The sequence below is a fragment of the Oryctolagus cuniculus genome, chromosome 11 (assembly GCF_051225735.1).
Source record: "Oryctolagus cuniculus isolate XC-2025 breed Fujian yellow rabbit chromosome 11, ASM5122573v1, whole genome shotgun sequence".
Classification (NCBI taxonomy): domain Eukaryota; kingdom Metazoa; phylum Chordata; class Mammalia; order Lagomorpha; family Leporidae; genus Oryctolagus; species Oryctolagus cuniculus.
In genome coordinates, this window is record NC_142877.1 from 110241386 (window position 1) to 110265526 (window position 24141).

Consider the following 24141-nt stretch of genomic DNA (forward strand, 5'->3'; position numbering starts at 1 on the left):
ATGAGATGCCGCAGCCATGGTTCACTCCCCTTGAATGGCCACAGCAGCCAGGACTGAGTCAGGCTGAAACTGGGAGCCTAGGATTCCATCCAGGTCACCCATAGGGTGGCAGGGACCCAACGACTTATGCCATCACCTGTGGCTTCGCAGTGTGTCTACTTGCAGGAAGCTGGAAGTGGAGGCAGAGCCAGGACCTGGCTCCAGGCACACGGATGTGGAATGCAGGCATCCCAGCACCACATCTTAACCACTGTGCCCGAGATCCAGCCCTTCCTCCTTTTGTTTTTTTCTTTTCTTTTCTTTTCTTTCTTTCTTTCTTTCTTTCTTTTTTTTTTTTTTTTTTGACAGAGTTAGACAGTGAGAGAGAGACAGAGAGAAAGGTCTTCCTTCCATTGGTTCACCCTCCAAATGGCCGCTGCAGCCAGTGCCATGCTGATCTGAAGCCAGGAGCCAGGTGCTTCCTCCTGGTCTCCCACCTGGTCTCCCATGGGGTGCAGGGCCCAAGCACTTGGGCCATCCTCCACTGCCTTCCGGGGCCACAGCAGAGAGCTGGACTGGAAGAGGAGCAACCGGGACAGAACCAGCACCCCAACCGGGACTAGAACCTGGAGAGCCAGCGCCACAGGCGGAGGATTAGCCTAGTGAGCCGCGGCGCCGGCTACAGTGCACTGTTGTCCCCTCCCTCCCTTTGTGACAGGTCCCGAGGCAGAGTCCCACTGATGCTGGCTTTCTGTTTCCTGAATGTTTGCACCGGAGGGGAGGGGTCCATTCAAGGAGACGCGCACTGAGTTCTGAGCCTCAGCCTGCGGCACAGACCTGGAAACTCCCTTTCCAACCCTGCTGAGCTCCTGAGCGGCTTTGAAACGCTGCACGGGTTGCTCACTCTCCCTGGTGTTCATGTTCCGCTTTGGAAAAGTTGGGTTTCACTCTAGGTAATTAATGGCATTGTTGAGAGGATTGAAGGAGGCATTGTGCATGAGTTCCCCCACTGCTAGGCGCAGAGAAACTGTATTCCCAGCTTCTGAAACCAAGCAGAGCAAAGAGAGAAAGCGACAGCTCACACCAGGAAAGGAAGGTTAACGATTTGTCCCTTCATTTCTAGAACTTTCTACTACAGCAGTTCTCATGATGGTTTTCAATTCTCTAGGATTTTGTAGCTTATTCCAGAGGGTTTGGGTTTATTCCTCCAATATTGAGGGTTTTTTTTTTTCCTTGCTTGCTTTGCAATTGTACTTCCTAGCTCAGTGCCTTTTACAGAGTCAGTATGGTGGTGCAGTGGGTTCAGCCGCTGCTTTGGGATACCCACATCCCATATCAGAGTGCCTGGGTTCAAGTCCCACCTCTGCTTCCCATCCAGCTTCCTGCTACTGTGCACTGCGGGTGGCAGCAGATGATAGTCCAAGTACTTGAGTCCCTGCCTCCTGTATGGGAGTCCAGATGGGAGCTCCTGGCTCCTGGCTTCAGCCTAACCTGGCCCTGGTTGTTGTGGGCAGTGAACCAATGGATGGAAGATATCTTTCTTTCTCTTTCTCCCCCTCTCCCTCTCTCTCTCTCTCTTTTCTTTTTAATTAAGTAAAAATATTATGAAGAAATATTGAGTCTAACAGAAGCCAAGTTCAGCTGGTTTCCTTTCTTAGGAGTATGAGCGCTGCAGGGTTAGCCCTTCCAAATTCCTGTTGACTCAGGAATGTGAGGCTCTCATTCAGACTCCCGTGATGCACTGCCACAGTGCGTGTCTGAGCTCCAAGGCCCACAGGGGGCCCAGCAGGCTCCAGAGCCAACTCTCAGACCAAGGCTCTGTGGGGAAGAAGAAAGTCACAGATCCCTAAACAGAACAAACCACTCCACGTCAACTCCAGAAAACTCCCAAGATCCTTGTCCTCATCAACTGCACGGGTCCCACAGGAACCCACATGTCCTGTGCTGCACCCTGAGGCTGTGGACACCGCCCCCACCCTTCCAGCCACCGAGAAACACCCCCCCCAATCCAACCGCATTGCACCTCTGTGGTTCCCAAGCTGGCCGAGGCCATGAGTACTCCAGCACGTGCCTTTGGACAGGGCCACTGCGGAAGCTGATACGATGCCTATTTTTCACCCTCTTTAAAAATAACCCAGCAGATTTTAAACTTCCTGCCTGGTTGAAAGGAAAAAAAAAAATAGAACGCGTGCTCAGCAATCACATTGCACTTTAGTCCTGGTACTGATGAGGCAGATAAGACGCTTGCCCTGCGAAAGGGCGCATCTCCAAGTTTAGCTCGCAATATGAAAAGACAATCTGTCCGCGTGAATAGGCAATTAAAAGAGATGCCCTGATGTCGCTGATACGATCTTTGGATGTTGCTGTTCAGAGTTAACCTTCGGATGAGTTCTGAATTTTAATGTCACCTCAAACCTCTGGGATGCAGAGTTGCACAGAGACGGGGCTGGTTGGTGGAGGAGAGGGGCTGTGTCCTGGGCAGCAAATCCCAAGGGCGACCTTGGCCGGGCCTCTTCTCCATGCTGGGCCCACGGTGAGCACAGGCTAGGACGTGTGGCACTCCCCTTAGTCCCTTTATGTATTAGCACCTTGCGGTGAAGCCATCAGCCTGACCACATTCCAGACTGTACCCAGGCAGCCTTAGAAAAACAGACCGCATGAGCAGTGATGCCTTTGGTAAACAGGCCCCTGGAAGGAAGCCCAGGAAAAGCCTCAGAACAAGGCTCTCGTGTTATAAAGATGGCGTATCGCTAGGTTGTGTCCACACAACGACCATTTCCTTTTTGAATTTTGCAGATTTGGGTGGAGTCTTCATTTTTTTGTTTGAATCATAGATTTGCAGGAAAATGCAACAACCATAGAGACAAGTCCTGCGGACCCTTCACCTCAATCCCGCCCGCAACATCGTCATCCACGTCTCGTGTAATTTTGTGCAATGGCAGGAAATTGCTGTTAGCACGATGTGTGTGTCCGTGTAGCTCCCACCACGGTCACTAATCCATCACCATGAAGACCTCCCTCGCTCCACCGCTCCCTGACCCTGGGCAGCCGCTCCTCTATCTCCCCTCCGTGGTCTCCTCATTTCGAGAATATTCTATAAATGGAACCGCACAATAAGCGGCCCTAGGAGACCAGCTTTCATCACCTGTCGCCCATCCAAGGAAGTTGGGTGTTTCACGAGCTTGCTCAGTAGCACCCCCTGTGTCCCAACTGCTTTCAGCCAAACACGAGGGGATGACGGAAGTATGAAACAGGACCGCTTGGCTGGGGCAGCTGCCACTCTGGTCACTTACGTCTGAAATTCCATCCAGATCTCCCACATGGGTGGCAGGGGCCCAAACACTTGGACCAGCCTCTGCTGCTTCCCTGGGTTCGTTAGCAGGGAGCTGGATCGGATGCCGCTTACGTCTCCTGAGAGCTGGACGGAGGTTCGTCCTCCTGCTGCAGATGTGGAGGGGAAGTGCCTGCCGCCTAGGGGAAAGGCTGTTCCGTGATGCCTGCACCTGCAGTGGCTGTGGGAGATGACTCTCTGAGGTCCATGCCCTTCCCGCCGCCCCAGGCTACATGGTCTCCAGCTCTATAATCAATCCCCCTCTTCCCGTGGCCAGCTGACTCACAGACACCTCAGTGGTGGTACTAGGCAGTGTTTCTCAAACTTACTCCGGTGCCCTGAGCCCTGGGGACCTGGCTACAATGCCTGTCCCAATTCAGCACTTCATTTTATTTATTTATTTATTAATGAGAGAAAAAGGAAAGGAGAGGGAGCTCCCACCTGCTGTTTTACTCCCCAGATGCCAGCCCCAGGCAGAGTTGGGCCAGGACAAAGCCAGGAGCCCAGAACTCCATCTAGGTCTCCCATGTAGGGGCCTGGGACTTGATCTATCACCTGCTACCTCCCAGGGTGTGCACCGGGAGGAAGGTGCAGTGAGGAGCCAGGAATTGAACCCATGCGCTCTAATGTGGGAAATCACTGGGCTAACCGCCTGTTCCCTGGAGTCAGCATTTCTAGCAGGTGTCCGGGGGCTGACTCTTTGAATGGCAGAGGTGCAGAGTGAGGAGATCAGAGAGGCATCTCAAACCATGTCTGCTGCCAGCAGGACCCTTGATTGTTTTCCTGTTGCCCGGCTTTTTTCTAGAACCTCAGCCTGAGGGTCACTGTGACCCTTTTTTTCTGACTCAGACAGTGGAAACATTTTAGCAATCCGTCTGAGAAAACCATTTGAAATTCAATGTTCCTGGGCAGAGGGGTCATCTGAAGTCAGCCTAGGGAATAACTCGTGCTACCTTCACTTTCACAGTCAGCCACAGAAGTCCACAGCAGATCTGTGGTTCTCTTGGGTCCTCACTGACGCCCTAATATACCTAAGGGACCCGCCTCTCCTCTACAGCATCAAATGGTAATTGATTTATTTTTGAAAAGCAGAAAGAGATCTCTCACCCAAATACCTGCAAGAGCCAGGTCCAGGAACACAACCCAGGTCCAAGCCAAAGCCAGGACCCCGGAACATAATCCATGGGTGGCAGGGACCCAGGCACCGGAGCCATCACCTGCCGCCTCCCAGGGTGTGCATCAGCACGAGTGACCCTGGACTCAGACCCAGGCACTCCGATGTGGGGTGCAGGCATCCCCAAGCTGCAGCTTAACCACTGGGCCAAGGGCCAGCTCCCAACCTCTCCTTTTGTCTTCAATGAGGGCTGGCAGGTGGAGGAAAGGAGACGGCTCTTGCTTATTTTAAGAGTGTGTCCGGAGGCTTTTTTACCGCAGCCCTGGTGGGAGAGGGAGGCACACCCAGGAGGAGGGAGAGGAATGAAAGCCAGCTGTCCTCTCCATGTTCACTTCAAAACACCTTGGCTGTGGGGAGGGCTGAGCGGAGTAGCTGGTGACCTTGAGACTTGTCGCTTGTGTGCCGTGGGGCATGAGTGAGTGGGGAGGAAGAAAAGGTGGCAGGCTTTTATCTGTAATTACTCATTATTTTCTTTCCTTGTCAAGGGAATGACTGCGTTTCTCAGCACTTCAAAGACCTCAGGCTCATACATTAAAGATGGAGTTTGAGGAGTTGGGGGGAAAGCTCAGATATTTGTTTTCCCTTGGAAAACTAATCAGAGAGAAAGTCTGACTTTCTAGAACTCCCTGGGACCAGGGATTGAACGCTTCCCCCTTCTGAGGATGGCGATGGATGGGTGGTTTCATGGAAGTCGGCTGCAGGTGTGAGTGCTTAGAAGAGTTTGATTAGCTACGGGCTGCATTCCCGAAGCCGCGTTGCTAGAATGAGGGAGGTAGTGGCTCTGGGCTGATCCCTGCTGGAGCTAGGCAGGCAGTGCAGGGCCCAAGGGAGACAAGGTCCCTCGTAGTCAGCGACTGCAGAGAATTTAAGAAGAAAGGGGACCTATTCAAAGAATGGAGGGTTCCCCCAGTTGCTGAGAGGGCTGCAGAAACCAAAGGGCCGCCTTCAGCAATCACTCACGTGGCCCCGCACTGGCCTGCTGAGGTCACTGCTGCCTCTGCTGCCCTCTGAAACAGAAATCAATCACAACAGCTCTGCCTCTCCTGGAGCTGGAGCTGCCGAGCCCGCTGCTGCCACCCACACCACTGCTATTCCCGCACAGGGAACTCAGCCTACGGGGGGCGGGGGCTTGGTGCCCCTGCCTCCACCTGCCCTGCGGGGCAGAAGTGCCCGCTCCCTCGGGCTGTGCCCTTCGCAGAGTTTCATCCACATGCTTTCACCGGGCACAACTGAGCCCCAGGGGAGGCTGGCAGCTTCCGTTTTCACTGCTGCATTAGGGAGACAGGACAGGTGTGCAGGCTCCCTGCGCGTATAGAAAGATGATGGGACACAGGACCCGTGGCCCCTACTCTAGATGAGGGTCCCAGAGAGACGGCAGCCTCATCAGAAAGAAATAAGCAGAAGGTGAGGAAACAGCTACGGGACTGGGGGTGTTCAGGCTGCAGAAAAACAGATGGGATGACCAGCACAGACGTCTTGCAGAGATAAGAGAATTAACTTGGCTCAGGATGGCCCCAGGGAGAAGAGCTGTTCCAGCGAGGAATTCTCCAGGGGTTCATATTTCACCTAAGCATGAACAAAAACTTAAAAGAAAGAGAAAGATTTATTTATTTATTTATTTATTTGAGAAGGAGAGACAAAGAGCGAGATCTTCCATCCACTGGTTCACTCCCCAAATGGCCGCTACAGCTGAAGGTAGGTAGATCCGAAGCCAGGAGTCAGGAGCTTCTCCCAGGTCTCCCAAGCGAGTGCAGAGGCCCAAGCAACTGGACCATCCTCTGCTGCTTCCTCAGGTTCATAAGCAGGGAGCTGCATTGGAAGTAGAGGAGCCGGGACATAAATGGGCGCCCACATGGGATGCTGGCTCGCAGGCAGGGCTTAACCCACCACGCCACAGCGCCGGCCCCTGAATAAGGACTTGTAACAGTCTTTGAAAAGCGTCCCAAAGATGAGATGAAGGGGTAGTGAGTTCCGCACCACAGCGATGTGGTTCAACTAGTTAAAGTTTGGGTGAGCTAAAATTCCATCAGCCCAACAAAATTGACGCTGTCTCTTTGAACGTCGGCTTGATACGCCCACCTTCCCAGGATGCAACTGCGGCATCCAGGACCAGGGCGCATGCTCAGACCCCACCCGGGGGCGGTACATCCGCTTGGGGTTCCGCCCACTTCCTTATAAAAGAGGCGCAAGGCGGGAGCCAGCGTTCCTGCAGCCGTGGGCTCTGGTTGTGTCGCTCTGGTTTCTGCTGTGCCCACTGCGTCCTGTCTCCTGCGGACGGCCCTCTCTGTACTCCACAGAGGTAGCGTTTTTGGGTTTCTCTCATTTACGGGCAGCTCTTCGGCCCACTCGCGTTGGCTGTTTTTTTCTGTATGGGGCGGGCCACACATTCGCGTAAAGGTGCGTTTACTCTCTCTCATTACTAAATACATTCTGCTCCTATTGCACAGACGTTAGTGTCCAGTTAGTGTTTCTAGCTCTGCAGGAGACATGAACTGAGATTAGAAATTAATATATTCATAGCGCACGTCAACAGGAAGGGTCAGAAAACGCTGGCCAGCTCCTTGGGTCTTAGCAGTTGGAAAGGGTGGACTTAAAAAGTCCCTTAGAACGCAGGGCCGCTGGCAGGACTTGCGCCCTCCGTCTGATGTGAATCATGTGTTTGGCTCAGAAGACGGTTCTCAGCCCTGCTGTGTCCTACGAGGAATTCATAATGACCTAGCCCGCGTTTTCCGGGACTGCATCTGATTGCAGCGGCGGCCGATTCCTCTGACTCATCTCATCGTGCCAGTGAGACAGCCGATCGATTCATCGTCCTCACTGATGGAATCCACAGGAGGAGGCGTGGCCCACACAGCCTCGCCAGCTGGGGAGAGACCGGAGCTCGAAGCAGTCCCGTCCCTGAAAACTGGGGCTCCTTCTCTATAAAGGGAAAAAAAAAAAAAAAAAAGGATTTCAGGATTTCAGTCAAGCGCTGGGGTTAGGAATGGGGCACTTTGAAAGACTGAAGCCCAGCGGTGTGGACTTGCACCTGAAGACTTATTTATTCACTGGGAAGGCAGAGTGATGGAAGGAGGGAGGGAGGGAGGGAGAGAGGGAGATCTTCCATCCACCGGGTCACCACTCCTCCAAATGCCTACAACAAGTAGGCCCAGGCCAGGCTGACGCCAGGAGCCAGCAACTCCATCCAGATCTCCCGTGTAGGTGCAGGGCTCCAAGCACTTGGACCGTCTTCCGCTGCTTTCCCAGGCACATTAGCAGGAAGTTGAATCAGAAGCGGAGCAGCCAGGGCTGGAACTAGCGCTCTAGTGTGTCATGCCAGCCTCCCAAGTGGTGGCCTGACCCACTGCGCCACGTGTTTTAAAATGAACCCAACAGGGCAGGTGTTGAGCCTCGCAATTAAGATTGCCTGGTCCTATGTCGGGGTGCCTGGGTTTGATGCCCCCCTCCTGCTCTGGGCTCGTTCCCTGCTAACACAGACCCCGGCAGGCAGCTGTTCATGGCCCAAGTGATGGGGTTCGTGGCACTCAAGCGGAAGACCTGGATTTAATTCCAGGCTTCAGTCCAGTCCCAGCCGTTGGCAGTAATTTGTGGAGTAAACCAGCAGATGGGAGCTCGCTCTCACTCTTTTTCTCTCTCTGCTTTTCAAATAAACTTTGTTTTAAGGACTCAACAGAGAAAAGACAGTCATACCTCAGCTTGGTACAAGTGCCTGGTGAGTTTCCCTGTCAGCCCCCATCTTCCCATCTGCAGAATGGGACTGGCACTGCATCAGCACAGCGGGTGATGGAGAGACCCTCTCCCAGCGGTGGGGGCAGGGAGAGCCCTGTCAATATGCGGGACACCAGAGCAGGCACTCAAGACAGCATCTGTGATGCTCCCATCCCACATCAGAGTGCCTGAGTCAAGACCTGGCTCCTCTTCCAATCCAGCTTCCTGCTGATGCGCACCCTGGAAGGCAGCAGGTGGTGGCCAAGTGCTTGGGTCTCTGCCACCCTCGTGGAGGACCCAGATTGAGTTCCAGGTTCCTAGCCTTGGCCTGACCCAGCCGTGACTGTTTTTAGACTTTTGAGTAATGAATGAGGAGATGGAATCTGTGTGTGTGTGTGTGTTGTCTCTCTGCCTTTAAAGTAAGAGGTAAATAAATAAATAAAAACCTAATGCAGAATGGTGTGTTCACCAAAGGCCCTAAGAGCAGGGAGGTACGAGGGAAGCTGGGATTGGCCCTGCCCTGCGGCTGGCTGCCGCCAGTCTTAGTGTTGATTGCTTAAACCGCACACGCAGCAGCCTTGGTCCCCAAAGGCCGGCAGCAGCTCCGTCAGCCACCTCGCCCGAGGCAGCCTCGCAGCCACGCGCCTGCCACACCGAGGAGCGTGAAGAGTCACCCCCGGATTCCAGTTTGATCCATGATGCTGTCTTGACAGCCTCGGTCCCTGGAGCCCAGGGGCCCGGACGTCTCCGCCTCTGAGCTCTTGCATGGGGAACTGAACTACGTGACTGTCGTGCAGGTGCCGCCTTACGTCCCGGGGCAGTCGGAACAGTGCCTGGGTGCCAGGCCGCCTCGTCTCACCACACACTTCTGTGTGACCGAAGCATCATGCGCTCTTTCAGTGCTCTGCAGGCTGGGGTGTTTCCCATCCCTTCACACTTTGTTCCTCTTCTTTGTTTTTCAATGGCATTTATTCACTTGAAAGGTAGACAGACTTCCCATCTGTTCTGGTTCACTTTCCAACTGCCCACAAGAGTTGGGGGCTGGGCCAAGTGGAAACCAGGAGCCTGCAGCTTAATCCAGGGCTCCCACACGCATGAATGGCAGGGACCCAAGGACATGAGCCTCAGTCTTCTCCCTGCAAGTGTGCATAGTAGGAATGCTGGACTCAGAAGCAGGACTGGACTCGAACCACGGCACTCTGATCCGGGGTGCGGCCGTCCCAATCACCATCCTAACTGTACCACAATACCTACCCCTGCCCTTCCTCTTTTTTAAAAGATTGGTTTATTTATTTGCTAGGCAGAGTTAGAGAGGAATAGAGAATCTTCTACCTGCTGGTTCATTCCCCAAAAGGCTGCAGCAGGCAGTACTGGGCCAGGCCAAAGCCAGGAGCCTGGAATTCCATCCAAGTCTCCCACATGGGTGCAGGGGCCCACACACTTGGGCCATCTTCCTCTACTTTCCCAGGCCATAGCAGGGAACTGGATCGGAAGCAGAGCAGATGGGGCTCCGATCGGCACTCACGTGGGATGCCAGCATCCCAAGTGGCGGCTTAACCTGCACAGCACCCACCCCACCTTCTTCATGGGCATTCTCTCAGTCCTCACACACCACCCTGCCTGGTAAGGATTTTTATTCCCGTCTTACAGACAGAAACACTGTGGCACAAACAGCAAGGCCAGAAAGAGCTGGAACATGGACCTACGCCGGTCTGACTTCTAAGCCTTTTCTCTGCGCTGCACATCTTGGCTAAGATGCCTCCTTTAAGGGAGATGGGGAGAGCCAGGTGCACCTCTCCTCTCCGCTGCTGTCCCAATGTGATCGTTCAGTATCTCCCAGGGAGGGAGAGAGAGCCTGCAGGCTGAGGCACGCTAGCCAGCATCCTCTGGCTGTAGTTCTGTGCTGTGAGTGTTGATTAGGGGATACAGGTGTAAGGATTCGGTTCAGATCCACTGGTGATTAATGGGTATTGATTATCGCGGGGTGGGGGGAGACAGTCATGCCAAAGGTGCAGGTGCTCCCTGACATGCAGCAGACCCAGCCCAGGAGACTGCACTGCTGCAGGGCCACCCTCACTGTGAAGGGAGGTGTGGGAGGTGGGCACACAGCCTCCGGGGACCCACCCCCACGCCTCACTGATTGCCTCAGTCACGCTCAGCAGGGTGCTGGGGCACACAGGGAGGGGCTTGGCCCATATCACCGCTCTCTGATCTGAGCTTTGATCCCACCCCTGGGTCCTCCAACTCGTTGGTCTTCAGAGAAAGCTCCTGGGGACAGTGCCCCCGAGGTGGATCCTGCCCCAGCAGCGGCTCAGCGGTGTTCATCACACTGGAGAGGTGACCTCTGGCCTCCCTGGTGCACTCTCGTTCCCACAAGGGTAGACTTTGTACCTTTTGCCGGGTCCAGGGAACAATTTGAATGGTTTGGCTTTGGATCTCTTGTGAGAACTGAGAAAGACTTCAAAGACCCAACTGCTTCTAGAGCTTGCTTTAAAAAAAAAAATTATTTATTTATTTGAAAGTCAGAGTTAAACAGAGAGAGAAGAGGCAGAGAGAGAGAGAGAAAAAGGTCTTCCATCTGCTGGTTCACTCCCCAATTGGCTGCAATGGCCAGAGCTGCGCTGATCCGAAGCCAGGAGCCAGGAGCTTCTTCCTGGTCTCCCATGCAGGTGCAGGGCCCCAGAGACTTGGGCCATCTTCCACTGCTTTCCCAAGCCAAAGCAGAGAGCTGGATCGGAAGTGAAGGAGCCAAGTCTCGAACTGGCGCCCATATGGGATGCTGGTGCCTCAGGCCAGGGCATTAACCTGCTGCGCCACAGCACCAGCCCCTCTAGAGCTTTCTACATGAGCAAAGCCCCTACAGAGGCCACCTCTGTCCTCCTCCTGCTAAGGATGGAGAAGTGCATTCGCGGCCAGATCCTGCGGAGCCGGGCTGCAACTCTGACTTCCGGGGGGGGGGGGGGGAGCACAAGAGAGCCGTGTGCTGGCTGCTGCTGAGACAGCCATTAAAAATGGAGTTTGCTCTTAGCTGCAACCTTTCCAAAGCGAATAAGCCATCCTAAAAAGCCTCAAGCTTAGCTAGGCATCCTGGTTTTTTTCACAGTTGTTGGTTTTTTAAAAATGAGCCAGTCTGAGCTGAACCATGGCTCTGCTTCCACTGTGTCCTGAAAATACAACCTTGTCCCCCCTAAGACACTGCGTGCTTGGGGAGCAGACACAGGAAAGACTGAGAAAGCCCAGTGCATGAGGGTTTCTTGGCAAAGCCAGGAAATAGGTCAGCGGCTGTGATGTTGGCGCAGCAGGGGTCAGGACACTGAACAGCTTGCGGCTGGGGCTGCACACTCCAGGCTGAACTACGAGGAGGATTCCTCCAAGTTCAAGGCTGGAGCAATGCCAGCCTTGAGATTAACGGCCTGGCCTTCCTTCGGGCTGACTGGGGGTTCCCACTGCCCTGTCATCACATGGCTGCTTTAAAGGAAGGTAGTGGGGCACCGTGGTGTAGTGGATAAAGCTGCCACCTGCGACTCCAGCATCACATATGGGGGCCAGTGCTATTCTTGGCTTCTCCACTGCTGATCCAGCTCCCTGCTAATGTGCCTGGGAAAGCAGAGGAGGATGGCCCAAGTGCTTGGACCCCTGCACCCACAAGGGTGACCTGGAAGAAGCTCCTGGCTTCAGATTGGCCCAGCTTCAGTCATTGCAGCCAATTTGGGGAGTGAAAGATTCTCTCTCTCCGTCTCCCTCCCTCTCCCACTCCCTTTCCCTCCCTCTCCTTCTCTCTCTCTTTGTCTCTTCCTTTCTCTGTACCTGCCTTTTGAATAATTAATAGAAACAAAACAAAAAAGTCTATACCAGGGCCCTTCATATCTTTCATGGAAAACTAGACTTGGAAGACAAGTTTATTTAAGTGTAAAAAATTTTGAAATCTAAGTATAATCATTTCATAATATACATTTCCCATAAGCTTTTTTTTTAAGATTTATTTATTTATTTGAAAGAATTACAGAGAGGTAGAGAGAGAAAGATGTCTTCATCCACTGGTTCACTCCCCAGAGGGCTGCAACAGTTGGAGTTGTGCCGATCTGAAGCCAGGAGCCAGAAGATTCTCCCAGGTCTCCCACGTGGGTGCAGGGGCCCACGGACTTAGGCCATCTTCCACTGCTTTCTCAGGCCATAGCAGAGAGCTGGATTGGAAGTGGGGCAGCCAGGACTCAAACTCCACCCATATGGGATGCTGGCACTGCAGGAGGCAGCTTTACTTGCTACGCCACAGTGCCAGCCCTCCCATAAGCTTTTTATTTTATTTATTTGAAAGGCAGAATTAGAGATCTTCCATCCTCTGGTTCATTCCCCAAATAGCCACAATGGCTGGATTTGGGCCAGGCCAAAGCCAGGAGCCAAGAGCTTCTTCCAGGTTTCCACATGAGTGCAGGGGCCCAAGGACTTGGGCCATCTTCCACTGCTTTCCCAGGAAGTGAAGCAGCAAGGACTTAACCTGCGTCCATTTGTGATTCCAGTGTTGCAGGTGGTGGCTTAACCCATTACGCTCCAATGCCGTCCCCTTCAAGTTTCATGAAGACTCCTCAATATATAGGGTCAGGACTTGGGAAAGGAATGGGAGTCAGATGTGGAAGAAGACCCTCAAAATGTGTCAGGTATGTATCTGTGTTCAAGCATCTTAAGAACTCCATGCTGGGCTGGCACCGTGGCGCACTAGGTTAATCCTCCGCCTGCGGCGCTGGGATCCCATATGGGTGCTGGTTCTAGTCCTGGTTGCTCCTCTTCCAGTCCAGCTCTCTGCTGTGGCCCCGGAAGGCAGTGGAGGATGGCCCAAGTCCTTGGGCCCCTGCACCCACATGGGAGACGTGGAAGAGGTTCCTGGCTCCTGGCTTCGGATCGGCACAGCTCCGGCCGTTGCAGCCATCGGGGGAGTGAACCAGCGGATGGAACACCTTTCTCTCTGTCTCTCTCTCTCACTGTCTGTAACTCTACCTGTCAAATAAATAAATAAAAATCTTAAAAAAAAAAAAAAAAAGAACTCCGTTGTCTGATAGTCATTCACACAGACGTTTACTGCCTCCCCCCTCAAAATGTCTTCTCCCCTGCCTGGAGCTTCCAGCTAGTTTTCAAGCCTGCTGTGGTCTGTTAAATGACAGTGCCCACTGGGTGGCTTTTTCCTGCTGTCTCTCACCAGGGGCACCTTGTGAGAAAAGGCTTCAGAACATGCTATATGCAGCCACCCTTTCCAGCCACTGGTCTTCTGAAAGTTTTAGGAATTAGCTGTGTTACCAAGCAATAGATAAAAACCATTTCATTCTTAGGAAAGATGGCACCGAAAGTTAAGGCTTTGGGGGACCGGCTTCATGGCACAGAGGGTTAAGCCACCACCTGCAACACCAGCATCCCATCTAACTGCTGGCTGGAGTCCTGGCTGCTCTGCTTCCAATCCAGCTCACTGCTAATGAGCCTGGGGAAGCTGCGGATGATGGTCCAAGTGCTTGGGCTCCTGCCATCCACATGGAAGACCTGGGTGGAGTTCCTGGCTCCTGGCTTCATCCTGGCCTAGCCCAGCTATTATGACCATTTTGGGAGTGAACCAGTGGATGGAAGATCTCTCTCTCTCTCTTTCTCTTTATGAAACTGCCTTTCAAATAAATAAATATTTTTTTAAATGTAGGGAGAAATTTTTCAGTCCTGTAGTTTGTAGTGTCTAACTATAAATATGATCCACTTGGACATAACATTAAGGGTCTAAATTTACATGTCTTTCAGACTGTGTCATAAGGAGCAATAAACAGAGGCAGAAAATAATAGTTAAAACATCTCCGTGTTTATGTAAATGCAGTTGTCTATAGTTAAAGCAGGCTGGACAAGCAGAGTGGTACTCTAGGTGATATGTGTTTACAAAATGTTTTTGTTGTCATTCTATTTCACAGATGGGGACAATGAAATGGAGTGAGTTTACTAAGCGATCTGCCCAAGGTCACATGCCTGGGGTGTCGTACATAAGTACAACCAGGGTTCACACTGAGGGGGTGTGGCCCCAGAGGCCACATCTTGCACCCAAAGGAGACCAAGTGGCAGGTGTGTACAACTGCAGAGGGCTTTGGAAAGAAGGTAAAGGTTGGGACGACACAGAGCCTATGTACAAGCACTGGAGTCAGATCTGAGTTCAAATCCTGGTTTTGACCTTTGGTAGCCATCAGGCTTTGGGCTTCTTACTTAAGCTAAAGCCCAGGCATCCTCAGCAGTAACCTGAGCAGGGTGGTCCCGCACACCAAGTGAGGCTGTGTTGGGATCTGAGAACTGGCAAGGGGCACATGGGAAGGGCTCAATCATCACAGCTAGGTCTGATCCCAGCCCCTGCCCTCTCAGATGATAAAGCAGAGGCTTGGAGAGAGCAAGGGGGTTGCCCAAGGCCACGCAGCAGAGGAGCGGCAGGCCTTAGGACGGCTGGTTCAGTGTCTTGCACAACACCAGCAGCTCTAAACCCATTCATCTTACCAGGTCCGCTCCGACCCTCAGTAGCTTCTTTCTCCAGTTGCCCATGGCAGGACTCCAGACAGGCGCCTGCTCTCTTGCAAGGCTGTGCTGCCACTCTCAGCCGTCTGTGCAAACAGGGAGAGCTGGAACAGCCACCTGGAGAAGCTGCAGAACACAGGTCGGGAAGAAATGTCGCCAATCCAGGCATAACCCTGGCGTGTCCACTAGGTGGAGTCACACTTCTGCATTCAGGGCTTCGCAGGTGTTTTCAAGAGAGGAGCCGGCATCTGGCTCTTCAGTGAGGGACAGAGAACTTTCGCTCATCCGACAGACATTTACTGAGCACCGGGCGTGGTCCTGTCCTCAGGAGCACAACCTCCTGCCTCTGTAGCGGCCCTCAGAGCCACGTGGACACGGCAGCATTCCAGCTGTTCCATCCCTAGCACAGGTCCAGAGGTGCCGTCCTTCCCATTGTCTGATCGCAGGCGCTTGCTTGCAGTGTTGCCAGTTCATCGGCTCCAAGTGGGAGTTGCTCGGAGCAAAGCTTTCTGTTTACTGTGACAAGTCAGGACGCTCGTGGGAAGACGGAGCTCCCTGGGAAACAGCTTGCCAGGGCTGTTCTAGCCAAGGTTAGCGGCTAACCTTGGATGTAGCAAAGCACATACATGTAAACAACATGCCCCTTCATCCATTTCACATTGAGAAAATGGGGGCAGGGGCGGCGTCGTGGCACAAAGGGTTAAGCTGCTGCCTGTGATGCCGGAGTCCTGTATGCGTGCCAGTTCAAGTTCTGGCTGCTCTGCTTCTGATCCAGCTGCCTGCTAATGGACTGGGAAAAGCAGCAGCAGGTGGCCTGAGGGCTTGGACCTCGCTTACCCACCTGGGAGACCCAGATGGAGAGCATGGAGGCAGCCCTCTCCCCTAGGCAGAGAAGTTAGCATTGGCGTGAGGAAAGCCCAGCTTAGGTCCCAAAGCCCTGACTCCGCGTGCATTCTTGCAGCTTCCGGTGCTCCCGGTTCACAGCGGTCTGGCTCCCAAGGGTGTGCCGTGTTGCAAGTTAAGCTCTTCCGGAGCAGCCTCCGGAAAACCAGCTCAGCAGAGTGTGGGTTCTGCGCCATGGGTTCCAGTGCCACCACACCCTCCCCCCTTTGGCCTGAATCCTACACTCGGTCACAGATCTTTATTTGGTGTTGAGCTGCCGGCAGGCCCTGGAAATGCTGAGATGGGAAGGATGCTATTTGGTGGAGAAGGCAAACGCGAGCTGCATTCACTGGGCCTGACCTGTGTGCCCACTGAGGTTAGCCAGGGCCTGGATGCGCTGCGGCAGGAGCCATGTGCCGCATCCTTTGAAGCGATGTCAGGTGCACCATGAGGAGGAGACCAAAGCCTGCACCCAGCCGCTCCCTCCTGTGCTTCTCGTGAACCGTTCGGTCCATTTCCCTGTCCTCTCACCTCTGTGAATGCCACTGTGTGGGGATTGAGGTGGCAAGGATGTGACTGATGCGTTGGATCCAGGGCTTTGGGGCACACTTTACCGTGGGCACACTTTTCTGTCCTCCCTTCCCAAGGAGGCTTGTGTGGGTGTGGAAGGAACCGCACAGGGCTGGAGGTGGGAGACACAGGCTCTGCTCCCCATCTTGACACCCACCGACCTGATGCACGGTCTTAGATCAGTCACTTCCTTTTCCCGGGCCTCAGTGTTCTCGTCCGTGGTAGATTAAACATGGCCACAAATTTTTTACAAATCTTCCCACTAAGAGACGGCATCTTTCTCCCACTTCCCTCGATCCCACCACCTGCCAGCACCGTAGCCCAGGTCACCAGAAATTACTCCCCTTCCATCGCTGCCTTCGCTCCCCAATAGTGCATACATTCACCGCGCTCCTGCACCCTGCCCCAAGCACGCTACACATGACCCGGATCTCCAATGACCTGGAACATAAATCAGAACTGTCATCTGTCACCCTGCACCCTGGCTCCCTGTGCTCTCAACCCTCTCTCTCTCCTTTGTTCACATGGCTACAACTCACATCTGGGCTTGTGACCCTGCCTCCACACAGCTGGCCACCTACAGCAGGACTGGCAGGGCAGCAGTTGAGTTGGAAAGCTCATGAAATTGACATTTCACCTCAAGGTAAATGCTGAAGAGTTAACTGGGCGCCACAGGAGACAGAACGTTGCCCCTTACGGCTGGCGAAGTGAGTTTTTCTAAGAGGTGGTGATGGTGGTGACACCAAGGAGGAAGGGGCTGGGAGCCCCAGGGGTTCTGGTAGAAGGGAAGCGGTTGAGTCTCCAGCTGTTGTCCAGCAGCTTCCAGGAGAACAGGGCCAGGGGGACACCAGCCAGGCTGCTTGCCCATTCTTACTTTATGTTCCCTTGACTACTCCTGGTCCTGCACTGTGGTCTGAACTCCCTGGGAGCGAAGGGCTGTGTCACGTCTGTGTCTGCAGCTCCCTGTCTGCCGGACTCTGTGCAAAGAGGCCAGAGAGAATGATGAATGTCAGGAGCAACAGTTCTTCGTGGCAGCCCAGCCCCTGGTGGCAGCCTTCCTTCCCCACTCTCTGTCTACATGCTGTTCCACCAGCGCTGATTCCCTCTCTGGCTCAAGCTTAGCCAAGCAAAACCTCAGCCTCTCCGGAGCATAGCGGGTGGTGGCCATTCCAGGACCAGAGAGAGCGGGGAGATGAGGAGAAGCAGCTAAAGGAAGTGGCTTTTCTGCAGTGCTCCAGGTAGTAAGAACGCAGCAAGCCTGCGGCGGGGGAAGGCTTGACGCTGGAACAGAGAGACCCCGATATGGGAGGGAGGTCACACCCTGATGACAACGGCTTAAGCCCCTAGATCCAGCTATGTCTGAAGCCGTTTGTGTCTGTAGGTTTTTGAGTCGTCTGAGCACATAAGTTTCATGTCTTGCCTAAGGCAGCTAGAACTGGGTTGTCTGTCACTTGCCTCCAAGAGTCCTGACAGACTGAGGAAGGAAGGAAGGGATCCAGAAGCATCTCGACTAGATAACGTGTGTGGCCCAAAGGAGTCTCTTCTGCCAGGAGTTCCTGATCACATGACACTGGGCGCCTTTCCCAATGTCTCTGAACTTTAGGTTGGGGATCTAATGTCATTCAATTATTCAACAGACATCTGTTAGCATTGGTGGTTCCAGCTGCCCAGCTAGGTGTGGACAGTACTGCGGGAACAAGACCCTCACGGTTCTTGTCCTGTGAAAATGGGGGTGAAGTTCAGTTCTAGAAAACTAAAGTCTTGTTTTTGTGTACAGGGTTTTGTGGTAAATCTCTAGCGCTTTATAACAGGTAGCTATTGCTAGTCCCCCAACGCCTTCTCAGCTAATACTGTGGAGTAAGCAGAGGGACACGTAGCAGGGCCTAGTGCACCGAGGGAGGAGGGCAGTGTGGACTCCGCTTTCATCCCAGCACTCAAGGCCAATTAGAAATAACGCTTATGAGCCTAATTACACCTGGCACTTGGCGAGAGGATGTAACGAGAGCTTGGCAAGGCCTGGGTTCAATCCTCTGGGATTTTTAGTTCTATAAATATAGCCAACGTGCCACTGAGTACATTTTTTTCTGGCCTCTGGCAAAGATGCTTTTCTGAGTTAAATATGCTCATCAGTTCCCAAGAATCAGCTTTAGGAACAGACCTACCTAAGCTCAATCTCTTCCTATTCTTGTTAGAAGGAACTAATAATGCCCGCTGCAGTGGGATTTTCATTTAAAAAGAGAACTCACAGCTTGGGCTGAAGTGGCAGAATGTCAGAAATAGGCCCAGCAAAGAGGGTAAGTTTAGCAGGCCCAAAATAACTGGAGTCCTGGCCCACCTTCAATTCTTTAATTTATTCATTGGCTTAACAGATATGTATCAAGTGCTCACTCTGCATGAGGCACTGTGCTGGGGGCAGCACCCAGACAGACAGGGACCAGCTCATTGGTGGGGGGTCTCCAGGGAGAACAGACCCAGAGTTAGGTACTCAGACATCGGGGGAGCCCACCTGACAAAGCCTAGCCAGGTGTTAATAAATCAGCTCATATGCACTGTTCTAGTTACAGCACAGATTCCCACCTGTTCATTGCTGCTACGTGTGAAAAATGGCCTCAAAGCTTAGTGACTTGGTGCTGAAGGCCATTAATCTGCATACCTAAAAATGGCTGAAATGGTAAACTTTATGTTACATGTGATACCATAATAATATAGTGTGTAAGGTTAAAAACATAGGGGCCACCATTGTGGTATAATGGGTTAAGCCACTATCTGCAATGTTGGCATCCCATGTGGGTGCTGGTTCATGTCCCAGCTGTTCCACTTCCAATCCAGCTCCCTGCCAATGGCCTGGGAAAGCAGCAGCAGATGGCCCAGGTGCTTAGGCCCCTGTACCCACATGGGAGACCTGGATGAAGACCCTGGCTCCCGGCTTTGGCCTGGCCCAGCCCTGGCTGTTGCAGACATTTGAGAAGTGAAGCAGTGGATATAAGATCTCCTTCTCAGTCTCTGTAACTCTGCCTTTCAAATAAATAAAAAATAAATCTTGTTTAAAAACCGGTTGAATAGTAAACTTTGCTATGTGTGATATGCCATAAAACTACAATATGTAAGGGTGAAAACATGGCTGAAACGGCCCTTTTATTGACCTTGCAGACTGTGTCAGTCAAGACTGGGTGGTGCTTGCTGGGGATGGCTTGTGTCCCCTCACCACGCCTGGGTCTCGGCTGGGAAACCTTGGAAGCTGGGGACAAGACAATGGCTGGGAGCTGGAGTCACCTGAAGGCACTCTCATCTTCTCGTCTGGGTGAACTCAAAGCTGCAGGTGTCTACCGGCGCACCCACATGTGTCCTCTCCCTGTGGTTTAGCTTCCTCAGCACGACGGCCTCAGCACAGACTTCACGTGGTGGCTCAGGGCTCCACTCTGCCAACCTGCGTCCCACTGGTGACCTAACCTTGGAAGGGTCACCTCTGTCATACTCTTGGTTAAAACCATCATGACGCCGGTGCTGCAGCTCACTAGGCTAATCCTCCGCCTTGCGGCGCTGGCACACCGGGTTCTAGTCCCAGTCGGGGCGCCGGATTCTGTCCTGGTTGCCCCTCTTCCAGGCCAGCTCTCTGCTGTGGCCAGGGAGTGCAGTGGAGGATGGCCCAAGTGCTTGGGCCCTGCACCCCATGGGAGACCAGGAGAAGCACCTGGCTCCCGCCTTCGGATCAGCGCGGTGCGTCAGCCGCAGCGCGCTGGCCGCGGCGGCCTTTGGAGGGTGAACCAATGGCAAAGGAAGACCTTTCTCTCTCTCTCTCTCTCTTTCTCACTGTCCACTCTGCCTGTCAAAAAAAAAAATCACATAAGGACAATTTTGTTGTTGCCATCTATTTTTCAAAGATCCTTGCCCCAGAGCTATTCTCCTGGTATTTTTGTTTGCCTGTCTCAGAGGCAGGGTACACCTGAATATCAGAAGGCAGGTGACCCAGACAGGGTCATACAACCAAGGAGGCAATCAAAACCCAGATCTTTCTAGTTTAAAATTTTCTATTCTGGGGGCTGGCACCTGCACTGCCAACATCCCATATGGGCACCTGTTCTAGTCCCAGATGCCCTGCTTCTGACCCAGCTCGCTGCTAATGGCCTGGGAAAGCACTGGAAGATGGCCCAAGTGCTTGGGCCCCTGCACCTGCATGGGAGACCCAGAAGAAGCTTCTGGCCCATGTCTTCAGATGGGCTCAGCTCCAGCCATTGTGGCCCATTTGGGGAGCGAACCAGCAGATAGAAGACTTCTCTCTCTGCCTCTGCGTCTCTCTTAACTCTACCTTTCAAATAAATAAATCTTTTAAAAATTTTTTCTATTCTGAAGCCTTCCAGCCACTGACACTTTCTAACAGGTGACTTTAACCCTAGCGGACAAGCACCACACTGGCAGCAGCCAGGGATCTGGAATCACATCGTATGATCTGTATCCTAGCTACACTGTTGTACCTGAGCGAATGCAAAGGAGCACCACACATTGACGGTGGAGGGTGGGCCCATGCCCTAAAGAACTCTCAGCCCTGAAGCCCAAACCAACAGGGTTTATAAAGGCAAAAACCGCAAAATCGGGAGGGAATACATGGTTACTGGGGTCAAGCTGACCTAAAACCTATGCGAAACTAGTATCAATTATCTTGACAATACCAGTTACAATCTTAACAATTTCAATTATAATCTTGACATTAATCCAGGTATTGATTTTAATCATATGTAGGACATAGACAAATTACATTTTTATCCTTAACCCAGGTGTAGCCTATCCACTTCAAAGTTTGAGCGATCATGATAGGGGGTTTCCAATTTATGATCTGCCAAGTGTGATGTAGTGGACTGCTATCGTCGGACTTTTTTAGATCATGGTTTCAGACCAGAGTCTCACGGTGTGTGGGGGGGAGGAGGGGTGCCTTCCCAGAATGGAGTCCCTACTGTCAAGGTGTTATTTATTTGACAGGTAGAATTACAGACAGGTCTTTCTTCCATTGGTTCACTCCCCAAATGGCCGCTACAGCCGCAGCTGCGCCAATCCGAAGCCAGGAGCCGGGTACTTCCTCCTGGTCTCCCACGCGGGTGCAGGGCCCAAGCACTTGGGCCATCCTCCACTGCCCTCCCGGGCCACAGCAAACAGCTGGACTGGAATAGCAACCGGGACTAGAACCGGCGCCACAGGTGGAGGATTAAGCTAGTGAGACACGGCGCCAGCCCCAAGGTGTTACTTTAACACCACTTACTGGCCATGCGGCTTCAGGGAAATCCACGAACGTGTCTCCGCGTGTTAAAGGGAAATAAAACCTCCCACACAGAATTAGGAAGTAACGAAGGTAATATATTAAGGCACTGTAAACGGTGCCTGCACCCTAACCACCACCACCGTATATACTGAGGTGGGTCAGTAACAGTCAATGATATGAAAGTGTAATGGAATGTCCTTGAATCGACAAGCTCATTTTGGAGAAAGCTTTAGACCACACACACACACCCCTACCATTTGTCAGCTTGGAGTCTGGAATTTCAAGCAAAATAAAGATTAGTGGAACTCTGCCTCACACTGACCCCCACATATTCTGAAAATCCGCTTCATGCCACCCCACACAGCATGGAACCCCCACGTGGATTCCACGCCCTGCTGCTTTCCGGTCCGGCGCCTCTCGATGACGTCGAAGCGCGCGCCGACGGGGGCGGGGCTGGCGCCGCGCCTGCGCTCTGCCCCAGCGACGGTCTCTCGAGGAGCCCCGCAGTGTGCTGGCAGCCTTGTGAGCCGTGGTCCCTCGTACTGTCGCGGGGTCTTTAACTTGAGACGTCCCTGCGCTGAAGACCATGAACCGCAGCCGCCAGGTGACGTGTGTGGCCTGGGTCCGCTGCGGCGTGGCCAAAGAGACGCCGGACAAGGTGAGGCCCGACCGCTGGGAGACATCCCTGCCGGCTGAGCCCCGCCCGGGGAACCTCGACCCGGAGCTTCGGCCTTGGCCCGCTTCGTTGAGGCCGGCTTAGGCCTGATGGGCCCGCCGCCCCCGAGCCCCTGCCCCGACGTCCGCAGGCGCGGGGGCTGCTTGACAGAGCAGCGGCGCCCTCTCCCCGGCGCGGTTTTAGGCGTGAGTGGGAGGGGAGCGCAGGTGTGGCGGCCCCACCTCCCCCGAGCCTCCTCGCTCGGCGCCCGGAGGAGCGGGGCTGGAAGCGGTGGTGGTGGCGGCCGCGGGGTCGGGAGTCGAGTTAGGCTTCTCCAGCAGTAATCCCTGGAGACGAGGAAGGCAGCCGAGGTGAGCGGTACACGCGCCGCCCCGCGGAGGAAGAGCACCCGGGACTGGAGGACTGAGCCTGTCGCAGAGGGGAGGGGGCCTCGGGCATTGATCAGCGGATTCTAGCTGCCGGCTGCGGGCCAGGCGTTGGTCAGGGACCCCGGGGTGGGCGAGAACGAGGCAGAGAGAGTTCCGCCTTTATGGGGTTGACCTGTGGGGGGGGGGGGGTCCGAGGGGATAAGTGCGGGAAGGAAGTGACCGGGCCAGCCGGCCCGGCAGGGCTGGGGAAGGTGGTGGGAGTGGGGGCGCTGTGCGGGCGGAAAAGGGGTCGGAGCAGGCTGCCAAGGGGTAAATCCCGCCCCCCAGCCGGCCCCCAGGCTGTTTCGCTCACCGTTTCTCCAGCGCTTGGCTTACAGTAGGCGCTCCGTGCTTAGCGAAGAGGGACAGAAAACTAGCCCGTTAGCCATTGTTGAAGGAGGAACGTTACTGAAGAGGGAGACGGCTGTGGCGCAGCAGCTCAAGCTGGCTGCCCAACCCTTGGAGTCCGTGGCGCTCCTCTTCCCACCCAGCTTCCTGCTAAGGCGCTTGGGAGAGCTTGGGCCCCGGCACCCACATGGGCGAGCCAGACACAGTTCCAGGGCCCTGGCTTCGCCCTGGCCCAGCTCTTGCTGTTGCAGTCATTTGGAGAGTGAACCAGATAGAGAATCAATCTGTGTGTGTGTGTCTCTCTCTCACCCTGTCACCCTCACCTTGCCTTTCAAATAAATAAAGCTTTCAAAAAATAGAGAGGTATAAATAAAAGTGGATAAACTTTTTAAAGCCTGTAGCAAACCACAAAGGGACACACACACACACCTTTCAAAACTGGGAGAGTGATTCCAGGGAAGTCTGCACATGGAAAACACCTGGGAAGCTTAAAAATAATACCGATGGCTGTGCCCCGGCAAAGGTATTGTGATTTACTTGGTCGAGGGTAGCCTGAAGTTGTTAAGAGCTGCCCAGGTGGTTGTTATGTGCAGACCAGTTTGGAAACCATTGTTGGACAAGTTTACAGGACAAGGGGTTCCGTTTATTCTGTGAAATCCATAGGAAGGAAAATTTAGAAGTTAGACAAAGTCTCTTTTACTGAAAATTGAGGACTAACTCGTAATTTATCCCACGGCGGAATGTCTTTCTCAAGAGGATTTTCTGGGTCTGAGGCATTGTGTCCGCAGACCCAGAACTGAACTGTGTGCTCAGCTGTAGAGTGACGAGTCCGTTTATGTCTGCACGGGATTGGCAGCGTAGTGCTGGTGTTTTAAAGGTGCTGAAGGGAGTGTTTTTGAAGTAAGGAGAGTCATTTCAGTATTGAATTACATAGGACAAAAAATGTCCACGTGGGAAGTCTTACAGGCTGTTGGAAAAATGGAAATGGAGTATAAGTTTGGAATAAGCATCTCAGAGGTGATAATTTCAGTGAGCTTTGCACAGAGGTGAGCCTGCTGAGTGCATACGAGGCAGTGAGAACAGGGGAGAGAACAGGGGACAGTGCAGGGATGGCTACGGGGAAGGGAGGGAGGGGGGCCCTAGGGGCAGTCAGGGATAGTTGGGAGAAGACCAGATGAGCCGAGTACAAAAATCAGTCTTTTTTTATTATTATTATTAAGATGTAGAGAGTACAGTGAGCTTGGTTTTTAAACAGGTGTGAAGGAATCTTAATTTTCAGAAGTGTAGAACTCC

The 24141-nt window shown here is 53.3% G+C and overlaps 1 protein-coding gene and 1 long non-coding RNA gene across 2 annotated transcripts in view; both read left to right on the forward strand.

Moving 5' to 3' along the window:
* Nucleotides 1-6625: 6625 nt before the first annotated feature.
* On the forward strand, nt 6626-13141 carry LOC149123613 (uncharacterized). Its single transcript, XR_016216284.1, has 3 exons — nt 6626-6783; nt 12710-12847; nt 12981-13141. It is a non-coding gene; the product is annotated as an uncharacterized LOC149123613 (long non-coding RNA).
* An 8745-nt stretch (nt 13142-21886) lies between these two features.
* The window catches only part of PWP1 (PWP1 homolog, endonuclein), a 28062-nt gene continuing 25807 nt past the window's right edge, over nt 21887-24141 (forward strand). The window contains exon 1 of the mRNA XM_089307590.1: nt 21887-22075. Coding sequence (XP_089163716.1) covers nt 22004-22075 — 72 coding nt within the window. The 5' untranslated portion in view covers nt 21887-22003. The remainder of the gene's footprint in view (nt 22076-24141) is intronic.